Here is a 27,177-nt window from a genome sequence, read left to right as displayed (position 1 = left end):
CCGAAAGCGCAGAGGAACTGCTATGCCTTAAGGACTGGATGCAAATTGGAAATGAAAGAGATAGTTTTTTTTAGGATTTTGGTCTGTACTGGAAGCTCTCAATTTTTATGGCCAGATGAATTGTTGGTCCAACTCATGGGAGATCTCGTCTTCTACTTTCATATCAAGCTCAGCTCCTCTTGCAACGTACAACCATGTCTAAAAAAATAGGGGAGGACTCCAAGGAAAGCTCCAAAAGCTTTCTTTGTCTGTGTTTATTCACTCGAACTGCACCTTTCGAGTGAATAATTCATAACAATTCAGAGCAGTCCTAATCCATAGACTAGTCTACTCCGCTTGTTCACCTCTCTTTCCATGCTGCTTCCTTTCCCAGCGAGCAGTAGACCCTCAGCAGTCTACGGCACCTTCGGTCTCCTCTACATAAAAAAACAAACCATCTATCACCAGCAATCAGCAACACCATCCGGTATTCCTCCGTTCCCTGCCCGACGGAGCTGCTTCCCTCCTTGCTGTGCTGTGCTTGTTCCAGATTCTACTCCATACGCCCTTGATTTATTTTACTTCGTGTAAGATCTCCAATCTCCATTTTTTTCGCTTGCTGTGTTAGCTGCTATTTCCCCTTTGTGTTGCTGGATCTGGCGAGAAAGAAAAATAATTGGTTTGTGCTTCAGTTTTTTCATTCAGATTCATTAATTTTATGTGTCTGCAGAGAAAAAAGAAAAAAAATAGCTTCTTACTGAATTTCATGGCCGACTTGGCGCTCGCCGGCTTAAGGTGGGCAGTGTTGGGGGCCTTCGGCTTCCGAAGGTCCTCAAAAACATGATTTAACAATGTTTCTGGAGTATAATGTGTGAACAGGTATCTTCGGACTTGAATCAGAAAGGGAGAAGCTCAAAAGATACGAAGGTTGACACAGTGCCGAAGCTGTGAAGTAGGAAAGCTTCGGCATGTTCGCAGAAAAGGGAAACCGACTTAAAGATGAAAAGGCCATTTAGACCTCGATAGAATGCTATAGAATTATCACCAAATGTAAAGGGCATGTATGTAATTTTGTATGGGTTGTACCCCGTGCCTATAAATAGGTGAACAGTACCCCCGTACTGTTCACGCTGACTTGGCATTTGCTTTTGCGTCACACTTGTATTTTCATCTCCTTCCAAGCCGAAGGTACATTTATAATCCAATATTGTTTCTATTTCTTTATGATGAGTTAATAAAGTTAAATGAATAATGTTATATGATTATTCACGCTATCTTTTATGTTTCATATGCTTCGTCTTTTACTAATGTATATTGTAGTGATGAAGGTTGATCCTTCATGACCTTCGTCCGGAGATCGTTATATCCTAAGGGAAATAATGCTTCGAAGGACGAAGGATCTTAATGTTTAACATTTTCTGTGTTGCCTTGTTCTTAACTCATAGCATTTGAGAACAAGTCCCCAACATTGGCGCCCACCTCCGGTGAACTCACTTCCACTTCGAGTCTTCGTGAACACCTTCGGAAGCTATAGACCTTCGCTATGGCGCCGAAGAAAGCTTCAGCGGCTGGGGCTGCAGCACTACAACCGCTGGACCACAACCAGGAGACCGTCTCTCTTCGGGAGGCCAGAAGCCAGAAGAGAAAAGCCGTCAGCCCGACGCTTGAGGAAGAAGAGCTAGACCAAGAAATCAGAGAGATGGAGATGCTACATCAACAAGTGCAGAGGAAGAAGGAGAAGATGGCCCGCCTAGCTGAGTTGCAAAGGCAAATTGACGAAGCTTCTGAGGAAGTTCGCCATCTCACTCACGATGAGCAGAACAGAAGGCCTCATCAGAAAGACCTTCATCAGGAGGGCTTCGTCAACGAAGACGACTGGTATGATAATTTCCATCAGGGAAATTTTGTTTTTGATGATGCTTCTCCTCTGTCTGCTGAGCTGCAGGCTACTCCTTGGCCTCCATCCTATAAGCCACCCCAGCTCCCCATGTTTGACGGCCACTCCGACCCGAAGCAATTCTTGATGAGCTACGAAGCAACAGTGTCTTCGTACGGGGGCAACGCTGCAATCATGGCGAAGTCTTTCGTCATGGCTGTCAGGAATGTTGCTCAGACCTGGTATTCCTCCCTTCGGCCAGGAACAATCACTTCATGGCAGAAGTTGAAGGATATGTTACTGACCAGCTTTCAAGGATTTCAAACGAAGCCGGTTACAGCTCAAGCTCTCTTCCAGTGTATTCAGGATCACGAAGAATACCTTCAGGCGTATGTCCGAAGGTTCTTACGATTAAGGGCGCAGGCACCAACGGTGCCCAATGAAATCGTTATCGAAGCTATGATCAAGGGGCTTCGTCCTGGACCTGCAGCTCAATACTTTGCTCGGAAGCCTCCTCAGACCTTGGAGAAACTGCTCCAAAAGATGGATGAGTACATTCGTGCTGACAATGACTTTCGCCAAAGAAGGGAGGAGGCCTTCAGATTTTCTGAGATGACCAGGGGCTTCGGAGGAAGATACTACCCGAGGCATGTCCGTTCCATTCACAGCACTCAGAATGATGACAAGGGGAGTCAGCAAAACAGGCCGCAGTGCTCCTCACAGGCTTCGGGGCAACAACAAACTTCCTTTCGGCCACCAGCTCCAAGAGGCAGAGGCGCCAGGGGCTTCGGCGGAAGATTCGGAGATCAGCCAAGGAGACTGTTTTGCCTATTCTGTGGAGAGGGCAAGGGCCACACCACTAGGACGTGCCATGTTACAATCCAGAAGCAAAAGGAACTAGCTGAAGCTGCATCTCAACAAGCTCAGTCGAAGCAGGTTATGCATACTGCTTCGTTTCATCCGCCTTATGTCCCACAATACATAGACAACCACCCTGCGGCTTCTGTAGCTTCGGCAAGTCAACCTCAAGCTTCCTGGCAGCAGCTTCCGCCTCCACCTCCATTGCAGCAAGGTCAACAGCCAGAAGGGAGTCAATACGCTCCACAGCAGAGGGACTTCAGAGAACAGTCCGAAGCTCGCACAGTCAACAGCACTGTGCCAGAGTCGAAGCACATTTATTGACATATCCTACCTTTGATAGCAGTCTTTTCTATTCAGTTTTATTTTCTGTGAAGCAAAAAACATTGATAGTTTCCATGTAATAATTTCGTTGTTTCCACGGGAAAAATTTATTTGATTCACAGGCCTAAGTTGCCGAAGCCTAAAATTTCTTCCGTTACCAAGAAGGACCTTCGGACTAAAAATCCTTCGGAGCAACAAAAAGTCGTTCTAAGGAACGCAGAGTAAGTTTATAAAGTCACAAAAAGTCGTTCCAAAGGGAGCGCAGCGTAAGTTTTCTGCTCAGAAGTCGTTCCTAAAGGAATGCAGAGCCTACAGCGAAAAGTCAACGCTGATACCGTCTAAGTAAAAGACGAAGAAGCTCCTAAGGGAGGCTTACAGCGAAAAGTCAACGCTGATGCCGTCTAAGTAAAAGACGAAGAAGCTCCAAAGACGTTCCTAAGGGAATGCAGAGCTTACGAATATATTTTGTGTGTATCTTCGGAACAAATGTCACATGCATAACATAACATCATCACATCATTTTGCATAACATAAGCATCATACATCATATCGCATTTGGCAAGAGAAGGGGACACTCTCAACCTTCGAAGGGATGCTTTGAAAAAGTGACATTGAAATTGTATAGCTTCGGAATACAGTTTCGGGGAATATTTTCACGAAACATGGGCGAACTTTATCAGATCAATATCAAAGTTGCATAGCTTCGGAAAATAGCTTCGGAAAATGTTTTCACGAGGCATCGATGTCATTCATCAGAATAATTTTGACGAAGGCTATCTTCTTCACGACGCATGAAAAGAAGGGAAGGTGTTTTTTCGCCGAAGGCTCAAAAGTGGTATGTATTTAAAGTTTCATGCATCGTAAAGAATCCAATAATGAAAAGAGACTTGTATATTACATTCAAATGTACAAAGTGTTGCATAGATTACACTTTAAATGTTTTTTCCAAATAGCACCTAATCTTCCCTCAATACTGCTTCGGCGGCTTTATTCAGAAGTTGGTCAACGACCTTGTCCATGATAGTTTCGGCCATTTGATTAATTTCTTCATCCCCTTTTGTGTGGGGGTCGGCAGATCGTCCAACAGTTTCTGAGCGTAGAGAACACTTCTTCAGTACTTTTACAAATCGCGAGCAAAAGTTTAAAATGAAAATTACAACGCAACAAGAACGACTAGTTGGTACCTAACTGTCTTTCGGGCTCCCTACTCCTTTCGGCAGCGTCTGCTACTCTTCTAGCATCGTGAATGCCTTTTTCGCTTCTTTCAATGATCTCTCGTGCCATTCCTCGGCCGCCGTCGTTCCAGATATCAGTAAAAAATTTGCCTCCAACTGCGCTCGCTTCGGCCGAGGGGTCCTTGATGTCTTCGGTAGATAAGGTAGCTTCGGATTGAGCTAAAAATTTTACATGTTCGCAACCTTTCTTCTCCAAGACGGAAGCAATTCCTCTGGCGCCCGAAAAAGCACATATGTCACCACGACTGTTCAGAATCTCTTCGAAGGCCTCTGCTTCGTGGCTAATCCATTCCAGCGGACCTTCGGGATTGCCTCGAGAGAAATTCTCTTCGCTGGAAAAAGCGCCTACGCTGGCGAAGCTGGATTTAATTTTATTAACACATTCTACAGATTTCACATAATATTTCCCCTGAGATGTGCGAAGCTCCTTAACTCTTGATTCCAATTTGCTGACCATAAAATCACTAAGTTCTCGTTTCGTTTCCTCAAGAGCGCGATCCTCTTCGGCTCTGGCCAGCTGTTTCTGAAGATCTTTAATTTCGAGTTTTTGAGCTTCGACCTGGGCCTTTGAAGCAGCTTCGTTTTTTCTCGCTTTATCTACCAGTGTAAGCAGAATCTTATCTTTTTCCAAAGCTTCGTTTCTCAGTTTGATAACTTCGGAGCGTAAATTATTAAACGCAATTTCATAACTTTCATCTTCGGCGCTCTTTTGCGCTCTTAACGCGTTGCTTAGGATCAGGCCCTATATGGAAAAAGAATTCATATAAGAAAAAAGGAATGAGTTGCGTAAAAAAAAAAAAAAATAGGGGGTTTTTTCTCAAGTGTTTAATTCCCGTACCTTCAGGCTGTTGTACGCGAGGCTGTCTGCGAGATCCTCTTTCGTCATGGCACTTAACCCAGCTTCAAGCTTTGGAAAGCCTATGCTTTTCGCCATCTCTCGGCAGACGGATAGCTCTTTGTTATCAGGCAGGCAGTATAAGAAGTCATCTTCATTTGTTCCATTGAATATTACTGCCCCCTTCGGATATTTCAGCTCCTTTGCATAATGGTTGGCCTCATGAGTTTCTTCCTCAGATAGCTTTTTCCCCGAAGCATGTCGTATGATGTAATCATGCATGCCGGCAGGTGCTTCGGGGATGACGGTGTCCGTTTCTTCAACTAATATTGGTTCCGGAATTTTTACTGCTTCGGCTTCAAAAGGTTGTTCTTTGAAGGGCTCTGAAGGCCCAGCTTCAGCTTCAGCTTGTTGAGCCGAAGCTTCAGTAGAAGCTTCAGCAACTTCAACACTCTTTTTTGGAATTGTGCTTGAAGACTTAATTGTCTCCAAGACGTCTAGTACATTTACCATTCTTTTCCTTTTTGGGGTCACTGATGGCCCCTTTTGGTGTTTTGCTGTCCCAACGATTGCTGTAGGACTCAAAACTTCTGATGTTTTGGAGCCCTCAGTTGCTTCTCTTACCTCCTCAATTTTTTCTGTGAGCGGCGCTTCGGTTTTCTCTTTTGTTTCTGACAACAAAATGTTTGATTGTTCTGATTCTATCTTTGGTGGCACTTCGGCCGTTTCTGCGATCTCTGGCAACAAGACTGGCTCGATTAGTTTTTCAGCTTCGGTGGCTGAAGAAGTTTTCCCGGTAAACTCCGGCACCGAAGCTGGTTCAATATAACGCGGCCGTTGAGTAAGAACCTTTATCTTTTTCCTTTTCGGTTCTGGCTCGCTAGGAGTAGCTGCAGCTTCTTCTTTTGCAGAGATTGAGTTTTTTCTCTTCTGCCTTCGAATGGGATAGCAGTAATCAGGGTAGACAAACCCGATGGCATCAAATACCCGATTCAGTCTCTTCTTTTTTCGGCCTCCGAAGGCTGCTGACATTGCATTATCTTCAGCCTTCGAGTAGGTCCCGAGTAGCTCATCACTTAAATTGTCAATGCTTTTCAACCACTCATCATCTGGCTCAATAAATTTATCTTCAAATTTGAAGGTGTACTTCAGTCTCACAAGCTCACCTTCGTCGGCCTCTTTTATGGTTTCTTGTGGCATTTCCCATGTTTCAGCAAGCGGCCACACCCTGAAGGCGATATGTTCTTGTACTAAGTCCCTTGTTCCTATAAAAGAGCAGACAACGCCGAAGGCTCTTTGGCACTCCTCGGCGGCTTCGTTCATTTCAACCTTCGGCCTCCGAAGGCCGAAGCTTTGCCAAATAGGACGCATAATTATACCTTTGATGTCTTCTCGTGCTGATAAGTCATTCTTCACATAAAACCATTCTGTCATCCAATCCCCGGGCCATCTCTTCCGAAAGGTTGGTACGGGACAGCTTGCCCCGGACCGAGAAACGAAGCTGTAGCAGCCAAAATTGTTATGGTACTGTTCTTTGCCCCAAGGCTTTGTTTCATATAATAATTCATGAACATTACAAAAGCTTCTTGCGTCAGGCTTCAGACCTTGACTTCTCGCGGCCCACACGAAGATATTTAGCCTTATAATTGCCTCGGGAGTAAGTTGATGAAGATAGACTTCGAAGATTTTCAACACCTCCACGACGAAGCTGCTCAAGGGGAATCGCAATCCAGCTTTCAAAAAGCTTCGGTATACCACAACTTCATTTTCTTCAGGGTGTGGACAAGTTTTTTCCCCTTCGTCCGCCCTCACAATGGACAGATCCCGAAAATACCTTCCTCTCATATTAACAAGATGATTCTCTTTGATAGTTGATTTACCATAAACTGAATGGCTTGGTCGCCAGGGGCGATCTTCGGAGTCTTCGCCACCGCTGTCCATATCATAACTTTCACTGTCACCAGTATCTTCAGACAGCCCCTCCAGAATTTCCTTGGTAATCTTTTCTGTGTTGGACTTCGACATCGCTATAAGAAACCCTAGGTTCTTCTCTTCATCAAGACTCAGCTTCATCTCAGCAGCAGCCTTCTTAGCAGCTTCAGACATCTTCGGAAGCGCTAAAAAACTGTTTTTAAAAAGCCGAAGCTTCAAAGCTAAAAACTTAGCAGATCACAGTGCACAAGAGCTAAAAAAATGAGTGAGCAGGAGTGGTTGGCCAGAAAGCGTGCAAAATAAGTTTGCGGTATGGCCGTATTTATACGCTTGATGCGTTGAAAGTTGAAAGACCCCACTTGTCATTGAGTGTTGCTATTCTAGCAAAGGGAAGGTGTTTTTTCGGACCTTCGGCATAAAGCCTTCGTTCATATCGCAATCTAAATTTATTATTTCAAACAAATTAATATTGCGAGGGGCTACTGTTGGGGGCCTTCGGCTTCCGAAGGTCCTCAAAAACATGATTTAACAATGTTTCTGGAGTATAATGTGTGAACAGGTATCTTCGGACTTGAATCAGAAAGGGAGAAGCTCAAAAGATACGAAGGTTGACACAGTGCCGAAGCTGTGAAGCAGGAAAGCTTCGGCATGTTCGCAGAAAAGGGAAACCGACTTAAAGATGAAAAGGCCATTTAGACCTCGATAGAATGCTATAGAATTATCACCAAATGTAAAGGGCATGTATGTAATTTTGTATGGGTTGTACCCCGTGCCTATAAATAGGTGAACAGTACCCCCGTACTGTTCACGCTGACTTGGCATTTGCTTTTGCGTCACACTTGTATTTTCATCTCCTTCCAAGCCGAAGGTACATTTATAATCCAATATTGTTTCTATTTCTTTATGATGAGTTAATAAAGTTAAATGAATAATGTTATATGATTATTCACGCTATCTTTTATGTTTCATATGCTTCGTCTTTTACTAATGTATATTGTAGTGATGAAGGTTGATCCTTCATGACCTTCGTCCGGAGATCGTTATATCCTAAGGGAAATAATGCTTCGAAGGACGAAGGATCTTAATGTTTAACATTTTCTGTGTTGCCTTGTTCTTAACTCATAGCATTTGAGAACAAGTCCCCAACAGGCAGCATCGCCGATTGTCAACGAGCTTCTTACTAAAGCTTCAGCTTACCTCAGTGTGGACATGGTGCGTGAGATCCAACGACTAGAAGCCACTGTCCTGCCACAGTTCGAGCTGGTGATTCAAGCGGCCCAGAAGAGCCCCCACAGGGGCATACTGGAGGCATGGCTCCGGCGTCTCAAAGAAGCCTACTATGATGCCGAGGACTTGTTGGACGAGCATGAGTACAATGTCCTTGAAGGCAAGGCCAAGAGCGGAAAAAGTCTCCTGCTGGGAGAGCATGGAAGCTCCTCCACTGCAACTACTGTCATGAAGCCTTTTCATGCTGCCATGAGCAGGGCGCGGAACTTGCTCCCTCAAAACAGAAGGCTAATTAGCAAGATGAACGAGCTCAAAGCAATCCTGACAGAAGCCCAACAACTTCGAGATCTTCTTGGCTTGCCACATGGCAATACCGTCGAGTGGCCAGCTGCAGCACCTACCAGTGTTCCCACAACCACATCACTTCCCACTTCCAAGGTTTTCGGTCGGCACAGGGATCGTTATCGCATAGTAAAATTTCTTCTCGGCAAGACAACAACTGCTGAGGCAAGCTCAACTAAGTACTCCGGTTTGGCCATTGTTGGATTGGGAGGAACGGGGAAGTCTACCTTAGCACAATATGTCTATAATGACAAGAGGATTAAAGAATGCTTTGATGTCAGGATGTGGATCTGTATCTCGCGCAAACTTGATGTGCATCGTCACACAAGGGAGATCATTGAGTCCGCAAAAAAGGGGGAGTGCCCACGTGTTGATAATCTCGATACTCTCCGGTGCAAATTACGTGATATACTACAAGAGTCACAGAAATTCCTGCTTGTCTTGGATGATGTTTGGTTTGAAAAATCTCATAATGAGACAGAGTGGGAGTTATTCCTTGCTCCATTAGTCTCTAAACAGTCAGGGAGCAAAGTTTTGGTGACTTCTCGAAGTGAAACACTTCCGGCCGCTATTTGTTGTGTACAACAACATGTCATTCATTTGGAAAACATGTATGATACTGAGTTTTTGGCTCTTTTTAAACACCATGCTTTCTCTGGAGCAGAAATCAAAGACCAACTGTTACGCACGAAGCTGGAAGACACTGCAGAGGAGATTGCTAAAAGGCTTGGACAATGTCCTTTGGCAGCAAAAGTTCTGGGTTCTCGATTGTGCAGGAAAAAGGATATTGCTGAATGGAAAGCTGCTCTAAAGATTGGAGATTTAAGTGATCCCTTCACATCTCTGTTGTGGAGTTACGAGAAGTTAGATCCACGTCTGCAGAGGTGCTTCTTGTATTGCAGCTTGTTTCCAAAAGGTCATAGATATAAACCTCATCAGTTGGTTCACCTCTGGGTGGCAGAAGGATTTGTTGGTTCATGCAATTTGAGTAGGAGAACATTGGAAGAGGTTGGGATGGATTACTTCAATGATATGGTCTCTGGATCATTCTTCCAAAGGTACTGTTCACTACCGGATTCCGGTAGTGGTTGTTACTATGTCATGCATGATATCCTTCATGATCTTGCAGAGTCACTCTCTAGAGAAGACTGCTTTAGATTAGCGGCTGTGTCGGACCCATCTGCATCTTCTATTGGTATGATCGGGCAGAAGTCAGCTCCGGTGACTAACTGTGCTGCTCTTCAGCTGGGTGCTGGTCCTTCAAATATTGCATCGGACAAGGGCAAAGGTGTGGCTGTAGATATGGATGATTATCCAGTGGTGAAAGAAACTTCTAGTAAATAGCCGTACTGCTATCGTTGTTTGACTAAGGGACATGCCACGAAAGGTTGTACTGCTAAGCTGTTTTGTGACATCTGTCGTGCTGATGCCCACAACACGGAAAGGTGTCCGAAGTTCAGGGGGGACAAACCTAGTGCCTTAACCTGCGGTTACGCCGTGGATGGTTTAGGTTTCTACTACATCCCCTTTGTGCCGCAACAGAGAAACAAGACCGTGTCTTTGTTGGCCTCAGTGATCAGGGAGATGGCTGTGGTCTTGACACCTAAAGCTTCGATGTTGGTTGCTGTCCCAGAGAGTCTTCTTGGCAATGCGGTATCGAAAAGAAGCAAAAGAAAAGCAAATTTAAGCACTGGGGATTCTATTGAGCGAGCTACCAAGCTGAAGGCTGCTAGGAACTTGGATAAATCTTTTACTGAAGGTACGCAACATGTTGCACCCTCTTGTTTCTTGCCTAGTGAGAAAATCCTTTCCAACCTTAGACATATCGCTTTCAAATTTTCTGATTGCTCTAGTGACTTACAGAAGTTTGTGGATTTTCTTTCTAATTCTGTAAATTCCTATGCTTTAGTACCGAGTGACACAAATGTGATAGATAGGGCTATTGCTAAAGAGGAAAAGGAGTTTTATGAGGAGAAGGAATTAGAAAAATTTATGTTAAGCAGCCTGTGTAGTGACATCCTAGAAGAAGTTATGGATACAACCAGTGAGCAGTTTATTCGGGCTCGTACTGAAGTATCTCATAAAAAGAAAAGAAAAGGTAGGAAAAAATCTCGCTCTGTTTCAAAATGAAGGGTGTTTTTTTGTAATACCCAACTTGGAATTTATAAGAAATAATATATAAAAAAAAGAGAGAAGTTATTTCCTTTATATATGTGTGTTATCTCTATCTATCATCACATGTGAACACCATAATTAAAAAAACAGATAATTAATAATAAAAAGATACACTACTAAATCATTGCATCATGCTGAATATTTTATTTGTGTGTGAATTTTTGTGACAATATTATAATAATGTAAAAATAAATATGTTAAATATCCAAATGGGGATTTAAATCCTAAAATAATCCTAGAATTAAGAAAAGAGAGAAGGAAAAGATTATACAAAATAGAGAAAATAAGTTTGAATTCAAACTCAGGTATGAAGCTCACAAACAAGTTTAAATTCAAAATGGAGATTTAAAAGTGAAAAGAAAAGAAAAAGAAAAAAAGAAAAAAAAAAGAAAACTGCTGCTGGGCCGCTAGCCTCGCTTTTGGCCCACCCACAGAATCGCTCTGCGCGGCCCACCCTACCTGCGATCTCGCGCGCGCTGGCAACTCTCTGCCACGTGGGCCCCAGTGGTCAGTCACACCATAACAACGAGCGCTACTCTCTGGTGACTAACAGGCCGGCCCCTTTAGTCATCCCCGTCCGTGCGTCAACGGAGTCCGCGGATTGCGCGGCTTCGCTCCCCGGAGAAGACGCGGGCTACATCCTTATCCCTCCTCCACGTTCGTGACCCGACCATAAGACCCGGGAACCTGGCTCCTCTTTCTCTCCTTCCCCCAGACCACCCACGCGGCGTCCCCAAGTGAGAGAAAAGCGTCACCTTCGCTACCAAGTTGGCCGGGACCGTAGCTGTTGAAGAAGAGTGTTGTCGCGACGAGTTGGCACGGAGCATCTCTGGGATTCATCGGGCGACCCTGTGAGACGAAGGAATTGGCGTAGTGCGGAAAGGAAGTGGGGATTCGATCGTCGCGGCCAAAACTTCGCCGCCGGGCCGCCATTCGTGGTGGGGAACCCCCTACCGCCGACCGATTCACTGGTACGACCTCCAGATAGCTTCTATTGGTTGCCAGCTCGATGTAGCACCTATCCGGGGTTAGGATCGTGTGACACGGCGTCGGATTGCCCCTCTCCGGCGAGAGATCGCCGTGATTTCGGGCGGCACCGCCGTCGCTGGCGGAGTGATTGGGGAGGTTACCGTGGACCATTGGATGCACTTTGCGCGGCCCCGATTAGGAGATGGATTGCGTTTCACTTTGAAACAATCTGAACCGCAGATCCGTAGATGGGTGGAGGAAATGGGTTGTCACGTATTTTAAGATCTCCACCGTAGATAGCTGATCGTGCGGTGAATGATCGCGTACCTTTCGCTTATGGAGATCTAATCTGGACCCCAGGTTTCAGATCGGGTGGCTCAGATCGCTTGATACCCCTTCAGCCCTGGAGTTTTATTAAAGAGCCCCTGAAATTTCAGAATATCAACCCGCCGTCCTATGCGCTGTTCCTTGAGCCTTAGGAATTTTACCCAGAGGCCCCTGCCTTTCTCAGATTTAGTGCGCCCAGGCCAGAGTTCATAATAAATGGATAAATAAAATCTGAAAATGATTTTTATGAGAAAAAGAATTGCTAGAACTTATAAAATTGATAGAAAATTCATCTCTGGTCCAAATTAATCCATTCCACTTTCTAAATTTTTTTAATTTTATTATCTATCACTTAGAGCCTCTGTTTTGTCATGAAAACAGTAAGAAATTTAATCACTCACTTAATCCATTTTAAACATATAAAACCTTTGAAAATTCATAACTTAAAATCTATAACTCCAAAAATTATGATTCCTGTTCGTAGGATTTTATTTTAATATGTAGAATATTGCTGTGTATTTTGTTCACATGCTTGGTGTGATGTTAATTTTCCCCTGTATATTGTGCTTGTTTGTATTGTGGCGAGTAGAAGAGCCCGTTGCTGAGGATCCTGGTGAGTAGCAGATAGAAGTAGCTGAGCAGGAGCTCATTGAAGGCAAGTTGTGCCCTTGACCACTTTTTACCCAATAATGTTCTTTAATATCATTTATTCAAGTATAGGTTAATTTTGATGGGACCCAATAGGTTACCCTAGACTGTTTATCTCATTACCTTGTTTACCCCTGAATCACTTGGGTAGTTTGCTATTGCTTTACATGGATTTGGGATAATTATTTATCATATCTATGTTCCAGTTATTTTGTTATTCTATTTATGTTCATGTCAAGATCATTAATGTTAATTGGAACATAGAGCTTAACTTGAGAAACACGTGCCACCACAAGGGTTTATGGACGCCCTTGGCTGATTAATTAGGAAAGCTAGTGGAGGACTACCTTACCCGAAAGGGGCAAGGGCAGTAGGGGAGTGGCCAGTGTAGGGAGGTCCTTGGTTGATTTTGCTGCGATGGCGGTCAGGCAAGAACCCTGCATTGGAGCTTCCTATAAACTGTAGTGGGTTTTCTGAAGCTAGTGGAACTTTGTAAAGCCTCGTAGTGTTACCCTGTCTCGCCTCCTCGGTAGAGGTGTATGGGAAGTCGCGATCCCTTGGCAGATGAGTAACATGACTTGTGGGTAAAGGGTACCACCTCTGCAGAGTGTAAAACTGGTATACTAGCCGAGCTCACGGTCATGAGCAGCTCAGGACTCTCTGATGATTAAATTATGGAACCTAAACTCAATTTGTCATTTGCATTTGCATGGGTTTATTATTAATTTTGTTCTCTATTATTTTATTATGGTTTGGTATTTACTTACACTTAGTAATTGCTAATAAAATTTTGACCAACTACTTAAAAGCAATGCTCAGCTTTAACCATTCTCTTTGATAAGCCTTACACTCCATGAGCTCCCACCTTTGATGAGTTCATGTCACATTATTCCCCACGACTTGTTGAGCGATGAACGTATGTGAGCTCACTCTTGCTGTCTCACCCCCCCCACAGGAGAAGAACAAGTGGTTCAGGAGGAGCCACAAGGCGAGGAGTATGATCTGATCTAGGTGGCGTTTCTCAGTTGACATTGGCGCCGACGATCCTTAGTTCGTTTTATATTTATTATTTTATTTTGTAATAAGTCTTCCGCTATGTAATGAGTACTCTGATGTTTTATGACATTTATCTCTATACACTCTGTTATTATATATGTTGTCTTCTTGGCGCATGTATGAGATGCACCTGGCTTTGTTCCTTAAAGCCGGGTGTGACAGAAGTGGTATCAGAGGAAATGTTGACTGTAGGACGAAACCTAGATAGAAATGGACAAACCCTTACCTACTTACCTTACTCTGATTCATTCTATACTTATCTTATCTTGATCCTATCTCACCTTCTACTGTTCTACTCTGATCATTCTTACCTTTTCTACTCTAAGACAAGATGGATTTCACACCATGGAATCCTACATCTACGAACTCTTTAAGAGATAGGGGACCTAAGACAAAAATAAAAAAACTATTTTCTCTATTAAAAAAATGTTGGTTGATTGTTCTGATGATAAATGCTTGATTTGCTTCTTTGATTGATTGAAACATTATAGTCGGGCATCTTAGCATGTACCACCATAAGATAATGTATTAGCGTTAGTAGGTGACACACTAATCTACTTAGCTAATAAATCCTGCAAAGTAACATGATTCGTAATTACATGCCTTGTCTACAGCCTTCCTTTCTTACCCTGTATTTCTAACCCAGATGGGCTACCCCTATAGTGTTAGAAGAGAGCACTATAGACGTGATCCTTGGTATGTCATGGTTAAGAAAGGCAAAGGCAGTTTATACACTGTGCTAAAGGAACCATAGAACTCACCAGTTCCAAAGGAGAAAGATTTGAAGTTGGAATTGCAGTAACTACCGCCACCAGAATAGCGTCATTCTTAGTAGATGGGAAGTTGTTGGTGTCAACATTCGTGTGGTGAGAGATTTTCTGGATGTCTTCCGAGAAGAGTTATCAGAGATGCCACTAGATATGGAAGTTGAGTTGGTCATTGATCTCTTACCTGGGACTGCTCCTATTTCTAAACGGCCATACAAGATGTCCGTAGAAGAACTAAAGGAATTTAAGAAGCAATTAACAGAGTTACAAGAGACTGGGTACATTCGTCCGAGTTCCTCACCTTGGGGGAGCACCAGTTCTATTTATACAGAAGAAAGAAGGATCGCAAGGGATGTGTGTGGATTATAGGTCCCTTAACGATGTCACTGTGGAGAACAAGTATTCATTACCCCGCCTTGAAGATTTATTTGATCAGATAAGAGGTGCAAGAGTATTCTCGAAGATTGATCTCCGATCGAGTTATCATCAAATGAAGATTAGGCCATCGGATATTCCCAAGACGAATTTCTCGACCCGATATGGTTTATATGAGTTCATCGTTATGTCAGTTGGACTAACTAATGCACCAGCTATTTTATGGATCTGAAGAATAAGGTGTTCATAATATGGACAAATTCGTCGTAGTGTTCATCGACGATATTCTTATTTATTCCAAGAGTGATAGTGATCATGAGGAACATCTGTGATTGGTACTACGGAAGTTGTGAGATAATCAACTCTACGCCAAGTACAGTAAATGCGAGTTTTGGATTGACAAGGTGCCATTCCTTGGACATATCAATTCGAATGGAGGGATATTAGTGGATCCTGCTAAAGTTAAGGAGATAGTGGCGTGGAGTATACCCACTACAGTTATAGAGATTCAGAGTTTCTTGGGACTTGCAGGATATTATCGAAGATTTATTGAAGGATTTTCTAAGATCACTAAGCCTATGACCTCGCTTCTGGAGAAGGGCCAAGAATTTAAGTGGGACGAGAAGTGCCAAGACAGCTTTGATCAATTGAAGGAAAGATTGATGTCGCCACCAGTATTGGTTATGCCAGATCTACAGAAGGGATTTGATATTTATTGTGATGCATGTGGCCAAGGCTTAGTATGTGTGATCATGCAGGAAGGACATGTGATTGCCTATGCTTCTTGTCAGTTGCGCAAAAATGAATTGAACTACCCCACTCATGACTTAGAACTAGCATGCGTAGTGCATGCGCTTAAGATATGGAGGCATTATATCATGGGGACCAAGTGTCAAGTATACACGGATCATAAGTGTTTGAAGTATATATTCACTCGGAAGGACCGCATCCTTAGGCAACGCCATTGGTTGGAGTTTATTAAGGATTATGATTTGGATATTCCCTATCACCCGGGCAAGGCAAATTTGGTTGCAGATGCCTTGAGTCAAAAGGAGCATGTTCATTCAGCTGTTGTTGCCTAGCTACCCGATAAGATTGTTGAGGATTTCAGGAGACTTAACTTGGGGATAGTTGCTCACACTGAAGGAGTTATTATTGATGTGGAACCTACCTTGGAGCAAGAAATCTGCAACGAACAAATTGGTGATGCTAAGATATAAGAGATTAAGGATCTAATTACTTGAGGTCGAGGTCCGGAATTCACGGAAGATGAACAAGGCACTGTGTGGTTCAAGGATAGGATATGTGTTCCTGATATTGAAAGCCTTTGTGAGACTGTTTTAAAGGAGGCCTATGACTCGGATTATTCTATTCATCCTGGTAGTACCTAGATGTATCAGGATTTGAAAAGGAAGTATTGGTGGTATGGATTAAAGAGAGATGTGGCTACATGTGGTTAAGTGTGATGTGTGTCAAAGAGTTAAAGCTGAACACCAGAGGCCAGCTGGACTACCGCATCCAATAAAGGTACTCGACTGGAAGTTGGAAGAGATTGGTATTGATTTCATTACTGGATTGTCTCGCACCCCGAAAGGACATGATTCGATATGGGTGATTGTGGATAGACAGACCAAAGTGGCTCATTTCATTCCAGTCAAGACTACTTATAAGGGATCTCAATTGGTAGAGTTATATATGACTCGTATTGTGTGTTTACATGGAGTACCAAAGAAGATCGTTTTGGATAAGAAGATCACAGTTTACCCCAGATTTTGGAAAAGTTTTCATGAGTAAATGGATATGAAGTTGAAATTTAGTTCAGCCTATCACCCTCAGACTGATGGACAGACTGAAAGGACTAATCAAGTATTGGAAGATATGTTGAGAGCTTGTGCCCTTCAGCATGGAGGAAGTTGGGATAAAAGTCTACCTTATGCTGAGTTTTCATATAACAATAGCTATCAGGCCAGTCTGAAGATGTCACCTTTTGAGGCTTTATATGGGAGGAAGTGCATGACTCCTCTATATTGGGATCAGACTGGAAAAAGACAGTTCTTTGGGCCTGAATTGATTCAAGAAGCAGAAGAACAAGTCCGTATAATTCGGGAGAATTTGAGGGTAGCTCAAACCAGGCAAAAGAGCTACGCAGATAATAGAAGAAGACCACTGGAATTTGAGGAAGGAGATTATGTGTACCTCAAGGTGTCACCACTTCGTGGAATGAGGAGATTCAAAGTAAAGGGCGAATTGTCACCTCACTATATTGGACCATTCTTGATCTTTAGGCGAGTTGGTGAGATGGCATACCAACTCGAGCTACCTGCTAGTCTATCGGATGTGCATAACGTGTTCCACGTATCTCAACTTAAGAAGTGTCTCCGTGTCCCTGAGGAACAGTTACCAATGGAAGAGCTCAGTGTTCAAGGTGATTTGACTTACACGGAGTATCCGATCAAGATTCTTGATACTTTGACTCGAGTTACAAGAAATAAGGTAATAAAGATGTGCAAAGTACAATGGAGTCACCATGGCGAAGATGAAGCAACATGGGAAAGAGAAGAAGAGCTTCGCATAGATTTTCCCCACCTTTTCCCTCGTTCTTCCTAAATCTCGAGGACGAGATTATTTTTAAGGGGGTAGGATTTGTAATACCCAACTTGTAATTTGTAAGAAATAATATATAAAAAAAGAGAGAGAAGTTATTTCCTTTATATATGTGTGTTATCTCTATCTATCATCACATGTGAACACCATAATTAAAAAAACAGATAATTAATAATAAAAAGATACGCTACTAAATCATTGCATCATGCTGAATATTTTATTTGTGTGTGCATTTTTGTGACAATATTATAATAATGTAAAAAGAAATATGTTAAATATCCAAATGGGGATTTAAATCCTAAAATAATCCTAGAATTAAGAAAAGAGAGAAGGAAAAGATTATACAAAATAGAGAAAATAAGTTTGAATTCAAACTCAGGTATGAAGCTCACAAACAAGTTTGAATTCAAAATGGAGATTTAAAAGTGAAAAGAAAAGAAAATGAAAAAAAAGAAAAAAAGAAAACTGCTGCTGAGCCGCTAGCCTCGCTTTTGGCCCACCCACAGAATCGCTCTGCGCGGCCCACCCTACCTGCGATCTCGCGCGCGCTGGCAACTCTCTGCTACGTGGGCCCCAGTGGTCAGTCACACCATAACAACGAGCGCTACTCTCTGGTGACTAACAGGCCGGCCCCTTTAGTCATCCCCGTCCGTGCGTCAATGGAGTCCGCGGATTGCGCGGCTTCGCTCCCCGGAGAAGACGCGGGCTACATCCTTATCCCTCCCCCACGTTCGTGACCCGGCCATAAGACCCGGGAACCCGACTCCTCTTTCTCTCCTTCCCCCAGACCACCCACGCGGCGTCCCCAAGTGAGAGAAAAGCGTCACCGTCGCTACCAAGTTGGTCGGGACCGTAGCTGTTGAAGAAGAGTGTTGCCACGACGACTTGGCACGGAGCATCTCTGGGATTCATCGGGCGACCCTGTGAGACGAAGGAATTGGCGTAGTGCGGAAAGGAAGTGGGGATTCGATCGTCGCGGCCAAAACTTCGCCGCCGGGCCGCCATTCGTGGTGGGGAACCCCCTACCGCCGACCGATTCACTGGTACGACCTCCAGATAGCTTCTATTGGTTGCCAGCTCGATGTAGCACCTATCCGGGGTTAGGATCGTGTGACACGGCGTCGGATTGCCCCTCTCCGGCGAGAGATCGCCGTGATTTCGGGCGGCACCGCCGTCGCTGGCAGAGTGATTGGGGAGGTTACCGTGGACCATTGGATGCACTTTGCGCGGCCCCGATTAGGAGATGGATAGCGTTTCACTTTGAAACAATCTGAACCGCAGATCCGTAGATGGGTGGAGGAAATGGGTTGTCACGTATTTTAAGATCTCCACCGTAGATAGCTGATCGTGCGGTGAATGATCGCGTACCGTTTCGCTTATGGAGATCTAATCTGGACCCCAGGTTTCAGATCGGGTGGCTCAGATCGCTTGATACCCCTTCAGCCCTGGAGTTTTATTAAAGAGCCCCTGAAATTTCAGAATATCAACCCGCCGTCCTATGCGCTGTTCCCTGAGCCTTAGGAATTTTACCCCGAGGCCCCTGCCTTTCTCAGATTTAGTGCGCCCAGGCCAGAGTTCATAATAAATGGATAAATAAAATCTAAAAATGATTTTTATGAGAAAAAGAATTGCTAGAACTTATAAAATTGATAGAAAATTCATCTCTGGTCCAAATTAATCAATTCCACTTTCTAAAATTTTGTAATTTTATTATCTATCACTTAGAGCCTCTGTTTTGTCATGAAAACAGTAAGAAATTTAATCTCTCACTTAATCCATTTTAAACATATAAAACCTTTGAAAATTCATAACTTAAAATCTATAACTCCAAAAATTATGATTCCTGTTCGTAGGATTTTATTTTAATATGTAGAATATTGTTGTGTATTTTGTTCACATGCTTGGTGTGATGTTAATTTCCCCCTGTATATTGTGCTTGTTTGTATTGTGGCGAGTAGAAGAGCCCGTTGCTGAGGATCCCGGTGAGCAGCAGATAGAAGTAGCTGAGCAGGAGCTCATTGAAGGCAAGTTGTGCCCTTGACCACTTTTACCCAATAATGTTCTTTAATATCATTTATTCATGCATAGGTTAATTTTGATGGGACCCAATAGGTTACCCTAGACTGTTTATCTCATTACCTTGTTTACCCCTGAATCACTTGGGTAGTTTGCTATTGCTTTACATGGATTTGGGATAATTATTTATCATATCTATGTTCCAGTTATTTTGTTATTCTATTTATGTTCATGTCAAGATCATTAATGTTAATTGGAACATAGAGCTTAACTTGAGAAACACGTGCCACCACAAGGGTTTATGGACGTCCTTGGCTGATTAATTAGGAAAGCTAGTGGAGGACTACCTTACCCGAAAGGGGCAAGGGCAGTAGGGGAGTGGTCAGTGTAGGGAGGTCCTTGGTTGATTTTGCTGCGATGGCGGTCAGGCAAGAACCCTGCATTGGAGCTTCCTATAAACTGTAGCGGGTTTTCTGAAGCTAGTGGAACTTTGTAAAGGCCTCGTAGTGTTACCCTGCCTCGCCTCCTCGGTAGAGGTGTATGGGAAGTCGCGATCCCTTGGCAGATGGGTAACATGACTTGTGGGTAAAGGGTACCACCTCTACAGAGTGTAAAACTGGTATACTAGCCGAGCTCACGGTCATGAGCAGCTCAGGACTCTCTGATGATTAAATTATGGAACCTAAACTCAATTTGTCATTTGCATTTGCATGGGTTTATTATTAATTTTGTTCTCTATTATTTTATTATGGTTTGGTATTTACTTACACTTAGTAATTGTTAATAAAATTTTGACCAACTATTTAAAAGCAATGCTCAGCTTTAACCATTCTCTTTGATAAGCCTTACACTCCATGAGCTCCCACCTTTGATGAGTTCATGTCACATTATTCCCCACGACTTGTTGAGCGATGAACGTATGTGAGCTCACTCTTGCTGTCTCACACCCCCCACAGGAGAAGAACAAGTGGTTCAGGAGGAGCCACAAGGCGAGGAGTATGATCTGATCTAGGTGGCGTTTCTCAGTTGACATTGGCGCCGACGATCCTTAGTTCGTTTTATATTTATTATTTTATTTTGTAATAAGTCTTCCGCTATGTAATAAGTACTCTGATGTTTTATGACATTTATTTCTATACACTCTGTTATTATATATGTTGTCTTCTTGACGCATGTATGAGATGCACCTGGCTTTGTTCCTTAAAGCCGGGTGTGACATTTTTGGAACAGCAATGGGTTTAGAGACCCCAAGAAATTTAGGTTCATTTCAGATTTGTCTAAAGAACTGAACCTCTCTTTTATTGCGATTTCGGAGACAGTACGTAAATCGTTCACCGAACCTTCCCTTCGCAATTTATGTGGAGGTAAATTTTTTTTGTGGCACTATAAACAACCTGAGGGACGCTCTGGTGGTTTGTTATTGGGTGTTGATTTGGACATTTATGATATTGGGGCTATAGAAGAAGGAGATTTTTTTGTTAAATTCACTTTGTGCAATAAAAATGATTGCTTCAAGTGGGCTTTGACATTGGTCTATGGCCCGGCTCAATTAGAAAAAAGAGATGTTTTTATCTGAATTGGTTCGCATGGGCAACCATGAGACACTGCCTCTTGTGATTGGTGGTGATTTTAATATCTTAAGATTCTCTAGCGAAAAAAATAAAGACAATTTTGATCATCGGTGGTCATTTCTTTTTAATGTCGTTATTGATGGTCTATGTCTTAAGGAACTAGAGATGACTGGTCGCCAATTCACTTGGGCAAATAACCTCGAAAGACCTAAGTATGAAAAGTTGGATAGAATCCTGGTAACCACAGAGTGGGATCAAAAATATCCTTTGTCTTCTGTGAGGGCCCTAAGCCGTGACATTTCCGACCATACTCCTCTATTACTGAATTCTGGGGAACCAAACTCTAGTTCCTCCCAACATTCTTTTAAGTTCGAGCTTGTTTGGCTTCTGAGGGTCGAGTTCTACGATATGGTTAGAGAACTTCGGTCATACGAGTCTAGGGGTCAGACACCTATGGAGAATTGGCAAGCTAAAATTAGGAAGCTTAGGCATCACTTAAGAGGGTGGGCAAAAAATGTAAGTGGGGCGTACAAAAAAGAAAAGAAAGGAATTTTGAACAGTTTGGATGTGTTGGATAAAAAAGCAGAAGTATCTGTTTTGTCAGCGCAAGAGCTTGACTTAAAACAATTCTTGCAAAATAGACTTGCAGAATTACTAAGAGAAGAGGAGGTTAAATGGTATCAAAGAGCCAATACTAAGGGTTTGTTACAAGGTGATGCTAATACAAAATATTTTCACTTAGTGGCAAGTGGTAAACATAGAAAGTCGAGAATTTATCATCTTAAAAATGGGGACCAGGTTATAGAATGTAATGCACTTTTGAAAGAGCATATCACTTCCTACTATAAAGGTCTTTTTGGTCCACCTGAAGCATCTGGGCGTCTTTTGACTCGTCTGTAATGAATGATATCCCGCAAGTATCTCTGGATGAGAATTCATATCTAACGACAGTGTTTACTGAAAACGACATTAGAGAAGCAATTTTCCAGATGGAACACAATAAGGCCCCGGGGCCAGATGGCTTTCCGGCGGAATTTTATCAGGTGTTCTGGAATGTTATAAAAAATGATTTGTTGGCTTTGTTTGATGCTTTCCATAAGGGGGAGTTACCTCTTTTTAGACTTAATTTTGGCCACATTATTCTCGTGCATTAAAGTAAAGATGCTATGTCTATTCAACATTATAGACCTATTTGTTTACTAAATGTTAGTTTTAAGATCTTTACCAAAGTACTTACAAATCGAGTATCGGGGGTAGCAAGTAAGGTAATAGGCCCTTCCCAGACAACTTTTATACCAGGCAGGAATATCATGGAAGGGGTAGTGGTTCTACATGAGACTATTCACGAGCTGCGTAGAAAAAAGGATTGTGGGGTGATTTTGAAGATTTACTTTGAGAAAGCTTATGATAAGATCAAATGGCCTTTTGTACAACAAACATTACGTATGAAAGGTTTTTCCGAAAAGTGGTGTTCCTGGATTAATTAAGTCACAACAGGTGGTCATGTTGGCATTAAAATGAATGACCATATTGGTGCAAGTTTCCAGACTTATAAAGGTTTACGCCAGGGGGACCCTCTTTCTCCTATTTTATTCAATATAGTTGCAGACATGCTTGCTATTTTGGTAAATAGAGCAAAAGAGGAGGGTCAATTCGAAGGACTCATCCCGCATTTAGTGGATGGAGGTTTATCCATTCTGCAATATGCGGATGACACCGTCCTTTTTTTGCAACATGACTTAGCAAAAGCGGCAAATTTAAAGCTCTTATTGATAACTTTCGAACAAGTTTCAGGGTTAAAGATAAATTATCATAAAAGTGAGCTTTTTGGTTTTGGTTTGACTGAGGAGGAAGAAACACTCTATCTCTCTCTATTTAGATGCCAAAAGGCGGCTTTCCTTTCAGATACTTGGGGATCCCAGTGCATTATAGAAAGTTAAGTAATAGTGATTGGAAAACCATAGAGATAAAGTTTGAAAAGAAATTGAGCAGCTGGAAGGGAAAACTTATGTCGGTAGGTGGCCGGTTAGTCTTGATTTATTCTGTTCTCACAAGCTTAGTTATGTTTATGTTGTCTTTTTTTGAAGTGCCTAAGGGTGTACTGGAAAAAATAAACTACTATCGCTCTAGGTTCTTCTGGCAAGGAGATCATCATAAAAAAAGTATAGACTTGCACGTTGGGATATTCTTTGTCAACCAAAAGACCAAGGGGGTCTAGGTATTCAGAACATAGAGGTTCAAAATAAGTGTTTGCTTGGTAAATGGTTATTTAAATTGATTAATGAGGACGGTCTATGGCAGAATTTACTTAGGAACAAATACCTCAAATCTTGTACCTTGTCAAAGGTAGGTAGAAAACCTGGTGACTCTCATTTTTGGTCTGGGCTACTGAAAGTTAAAGACCAATTCTTTGGTCTTGGTTCCTTTATTCTTAAAGATGGGAAGCAGATTAGATTTTGGGAGGACACGTGGACGGGTAAACAACCTCTAATGATAAAATTTCCGTCCTTATATAATATAGCTCGTAAAAAAAGTGATACGGTAGCGAATGTTTTTAATAGGATTCCTCTAAACATCTCTTTCCGCAGAGCTCTAGTGGGTGGTAATCTTTTATGTTGGAATAGATTGGTCTTGAGTATTGCTCATACTCATCTATCCACTGGGAGAGATGAGTTCAAATGGAATTTGTCAACCTCGAGGCTTTTTACGGTCCGTTCGATGTACAATGCTCTTAATAATAATGCCAAGATTTTCTATTTCAAACCGCTCTGGAAGTTGAAAATACCTCTGAATAAGATCTTTATGTGGTATCTTATTAGAGGGGTAGCTCTCACGAAAGACAATCTAGCTAAGAGTAGATGGCAGGGAAGTAAAAAATGTGTGTTATGTGATTCGAATGAATCTATACAACACTTGTTTTTAAATGTCATTACGCTAGATTCTTTTGGAGGCTTTTATATTGTTGTTTTGGTTTAAGTACCCCGAGATCATTTAAACATATTTTTGGATCTTGGTTGCATGGGGTGCACCTCAAAGTTAAAAATTTGATTATTACAGGTGTTGCAGCTTTATGTTGGGCTATCTGGATAAGTCGGAATGACTTAGTGTTTAACAAAACACCGATGGTTACTTATTTGCAGGTTCTATTTCGGGCGACCCATAGGCTTAGGTTTTGGGGATATTTGCAGAGGGTTGAAGACCAGGAGATAATCAAGGAGACGTGTCGACGGATCGAAGTCGCATCTATGCAATTTTTTTCTTATTTTGGTTGGAGTTTTACGAACAGGATTACATATTGAGGTTATATTATGTCTGTTGGGTGTCATGTTTATTTTAATGTTTGTGGTGTAAGATTGCACTCTATGTTGGGAGTGTTGATCTTTTGATGTTAGTTTGTTTGTAAGGTTGTACCCTCCTTTTATAGAGGACAAAGCCAGAACCTGGTTTCCATTATCTAAAAAAGATTAGAAGATGATAATGTGACAGAAATACCATGCACTGTTCGACATCTATCTGTTCATGTTCAAAGTATGCAAAAGCATAAGCAAATTATCTGCAAGCTATATCATTTACGCACTTTTATCTGCATCGATCCGCTAATGGATGGCCCAAGTGATATTTTTGATGGCATGCTACGGAACCAAAGAAAACTGCGTGTATTGTCTCTATCATTTTACAACAGCAGCAAGTTGCCAGAATCTATTGGTGAGCTGAAGCACCTCCGGTATTTGAACCTCATCAGGACGTTAGTTTCTGAATTGCCTACATCATTATGTACTCTCTACCACTTACAATTACTTTGGTTAAACCACATGGTGGAGAATTTGCCTGACAAACTATGCAATTTAAGAAAGCTACGACATCTAGGAGCGTACGTGAATGATTTCGCGACTGAAAAGCCTATTTGCCAAATTCTGAATATAGGTAAGTTAACGTCGCTACAACACATTTATGTCTTTTATGTACAGAAGAAGCAAGGCTATGAGTTGCGACAGTTGAAGGACTTGAATGAGCTTGGTGGCAGTTTAAAAGTGAAAAATCTTGAGAATGTCATTGGAAAGGATGAAGCCGTAGAGTCGAAGCTATATCTGAAAAGTCGCCTTAAAGAGTTGGCATTTGAGTGGAGTTCCGAGAATGGCATGGATGCAATGGATATTCTAGAAGGTCTGAGACCGCCACCCCAACTGAGTAAGCTCAGAATCAAAGGTTACAGATCTGATACATATCCTGGGTGGTTACTAGAGCGATCCTATTTTGAGAATTTGGAAAGTTTTGAGCTTAGTAATTGCAGTTTGCTAGAAGGCCTACCACCAGATACAGAGCTCCTTCGGAATTGCTCTAGGTTGCGTATAAACTTTGTTCCAAATTTGAAGGAACTATCTAATCTTCCAGCAGGCCTTACAGATTTATCAATTGATTGGTGCCCACTGCTTATGTTTATCAATGAGCTAGGACAGCATGACTTGAGGGAAAATATAATAATCAAGGCAGACGACCTGGCATCTAAACTTACATTGATGTGGGAGGTGGATTCAGGAAAAAAAGTTAGGAGTATACTGTCGAAAGACTATTCATCTCTGAAGCAGTTGATGACATTGATGATGGATGATGATATATCAAAGCATCTTCAAATCATTGAAAGTGGTCTGGAGGAAAGAGAAGATAAAGTATGGATGAATGAAAACATCATCAAGGCATGGCTCTTTTGCCATGAACAGAGGATAAGATTCATTTATGGAAGGACCATGGAGATGCCATTAGTTCTACCGTCAGGACTCTGTGAACTTTCTCTTTCTTCATGCAGTATTACAGATGAAGCTTTAGCTATTTGCCTTGGTGGCCTCATTTCATTGAGGAATTTAAAATTGAAATATAATATGGCATTAACTACACTTCCATCAGAAAAGGTGTTTGAGCATTTGACAAAGCTTGTCAGGTTGGTTGTAATAGGTTGTTTGTGTCTCAAATCACTGGGGGGCTTACATGCTGCTCCATCTCTTTCCTATCTTCACTGTTTGGATTGTCCTTCTTTAGAGCTAGCACGTGGATCAGAACTAATGCCGTTGAACCTTGCTAGCGATCTCAGAATCTGTGGCTGCATTCTTGCAGTTGATTCATTCATTAATGGCTTGCCACACCTGAAACGTCTTTACATTAATGTCTGCAGAAGCTCCCCATCCTTATCGATTGGCCACCTGACCTCCCTTGAATCATTATGTCTAAATGGTCTCCCTGATCTTTGCTTTGTTGAAGGCTTGTCTTCCCTGCACCTTAAGCACCTAAGTTTAGTAGATGTTGCAAACCTCACTGCCAAGTGCATCTCACAGTTTCGTGTCCAGGAATCGCTCACGGTTAGTAGCTCTGTATTGCTCAACCACATGCTAATGGCTAAAGGGTTTATAGTCCCACTGAATCTTGATCTTTCATATTGCAAAGAGCCATCGGTTTCATTTGAAGAGCCTGCAAATCTCTCATCTGTCAAGTGCCTGGAATTTTGGTATTGCAAAACGGAGTCCCTACCAAGAAATCTAAAATCCCTCTCAAGTCTGGAGAGTCTTTCTATAGGGTGTTGCCCCAACATAGCATCTTTACCTGATCTGCCATCCTCCCTCAAGCGCATAACTATACGGTATTGTCCCGTCTTGAAGAAGAACTGCCAAGAACCTGATGGGGAAAGCTGGCCAAAGATTTCGCACCTTCGCTGGAAGCACATCTACTAATACCAAACTTGCTTCTTTAGACTTGCCACTTGAAATGAATGAGAAGGTACAGGTTCTACTTATTCATTTTCCTGCACAATTGATGAGTTTCCCAATATTTAAAACATTTTATGTTCTAAACAGGCACCTCGATGTCACCCCAACGCGACGCTCTCTCCTCTTGAAGCTCCAGAGTTCAGGACCAAGTCAGAAGCCAATGCGTCAGCTAATGCTGTCGTCCCCGCGGTTCGCTTGCATTTGCTTCGCTATTTCACTTGTTATATCATTCCTTGATTGTTAAACAATTGCCAATGTGTATTTCTCCGACAGAATGAAGTAACTAACTGTGGCTATGGCTTTTA

At 42.4% G+C, this 27,177-nt stretch overlaps 1 protein-coding gene across 5 annotated transcripts in view; it reads left to right on the top strand.

Moving 5' to 3' along the window:
• LOC103640714 (putative disease resistance RPP13-like protein 1) overlaps positions 1 to 27,177 on the top strand; it is a 27,607-nt gene extending 430 nt beyond the window's left edge. The window contains exons 1-5 of one of the 5 annotated variants that reach the window (XM_035963305.1): positions 384 to 566; positions 710 to 778; positions 8,189 to 9,765; positions 24,580 to 24,987; positions 25,085 to 25,234. In XM_035963305.1, coding sequence (XP_035819198.1) covers positions 746 to 778; positions 8,189 to 9,765; positions 24,580 to 24,987; positions 25,085 to 25,115 — 2,049 coding nt within the window. In that variant the 5' untranslated portion in view covers positions 384 to 566; positions 710 to 745 and the 3' untranslated portion in view covers positions 25,116 to 25,234. Of the gene's footprint in view, positions 1 to 383; positions 567 to 709; positions 779 to 8,188; positions 9,766 to 24,579; positions 24,988 to 25,084; positions 26,883 to 26,959 lie in introns of those variants that run through there. The other 4 variants (XM_035963307.1, XM_035963306.1, XM_020545269.3 and 1 more) reach the window with 4 other exon arrangements.

The sequence above is a fragment of the Zea mays genome, chromosome 10 (assembly GCF_902167145.1).
Source record: "Zea mays cultivar B73 chromosome 10, Zm-B73-REFERENCE-NAM-5.0, whole genome shotgun sequence".
NCBI lineage: Eukaryota > Viridiplantae > Streptophyta > Magnoliopsida > Poales > Poaceae > Zea > Zea mays.
Note: the sequence above shows the minus strand (reverse complement) of the source record. Positions and strands in the feature narration are given on the sequence as shown.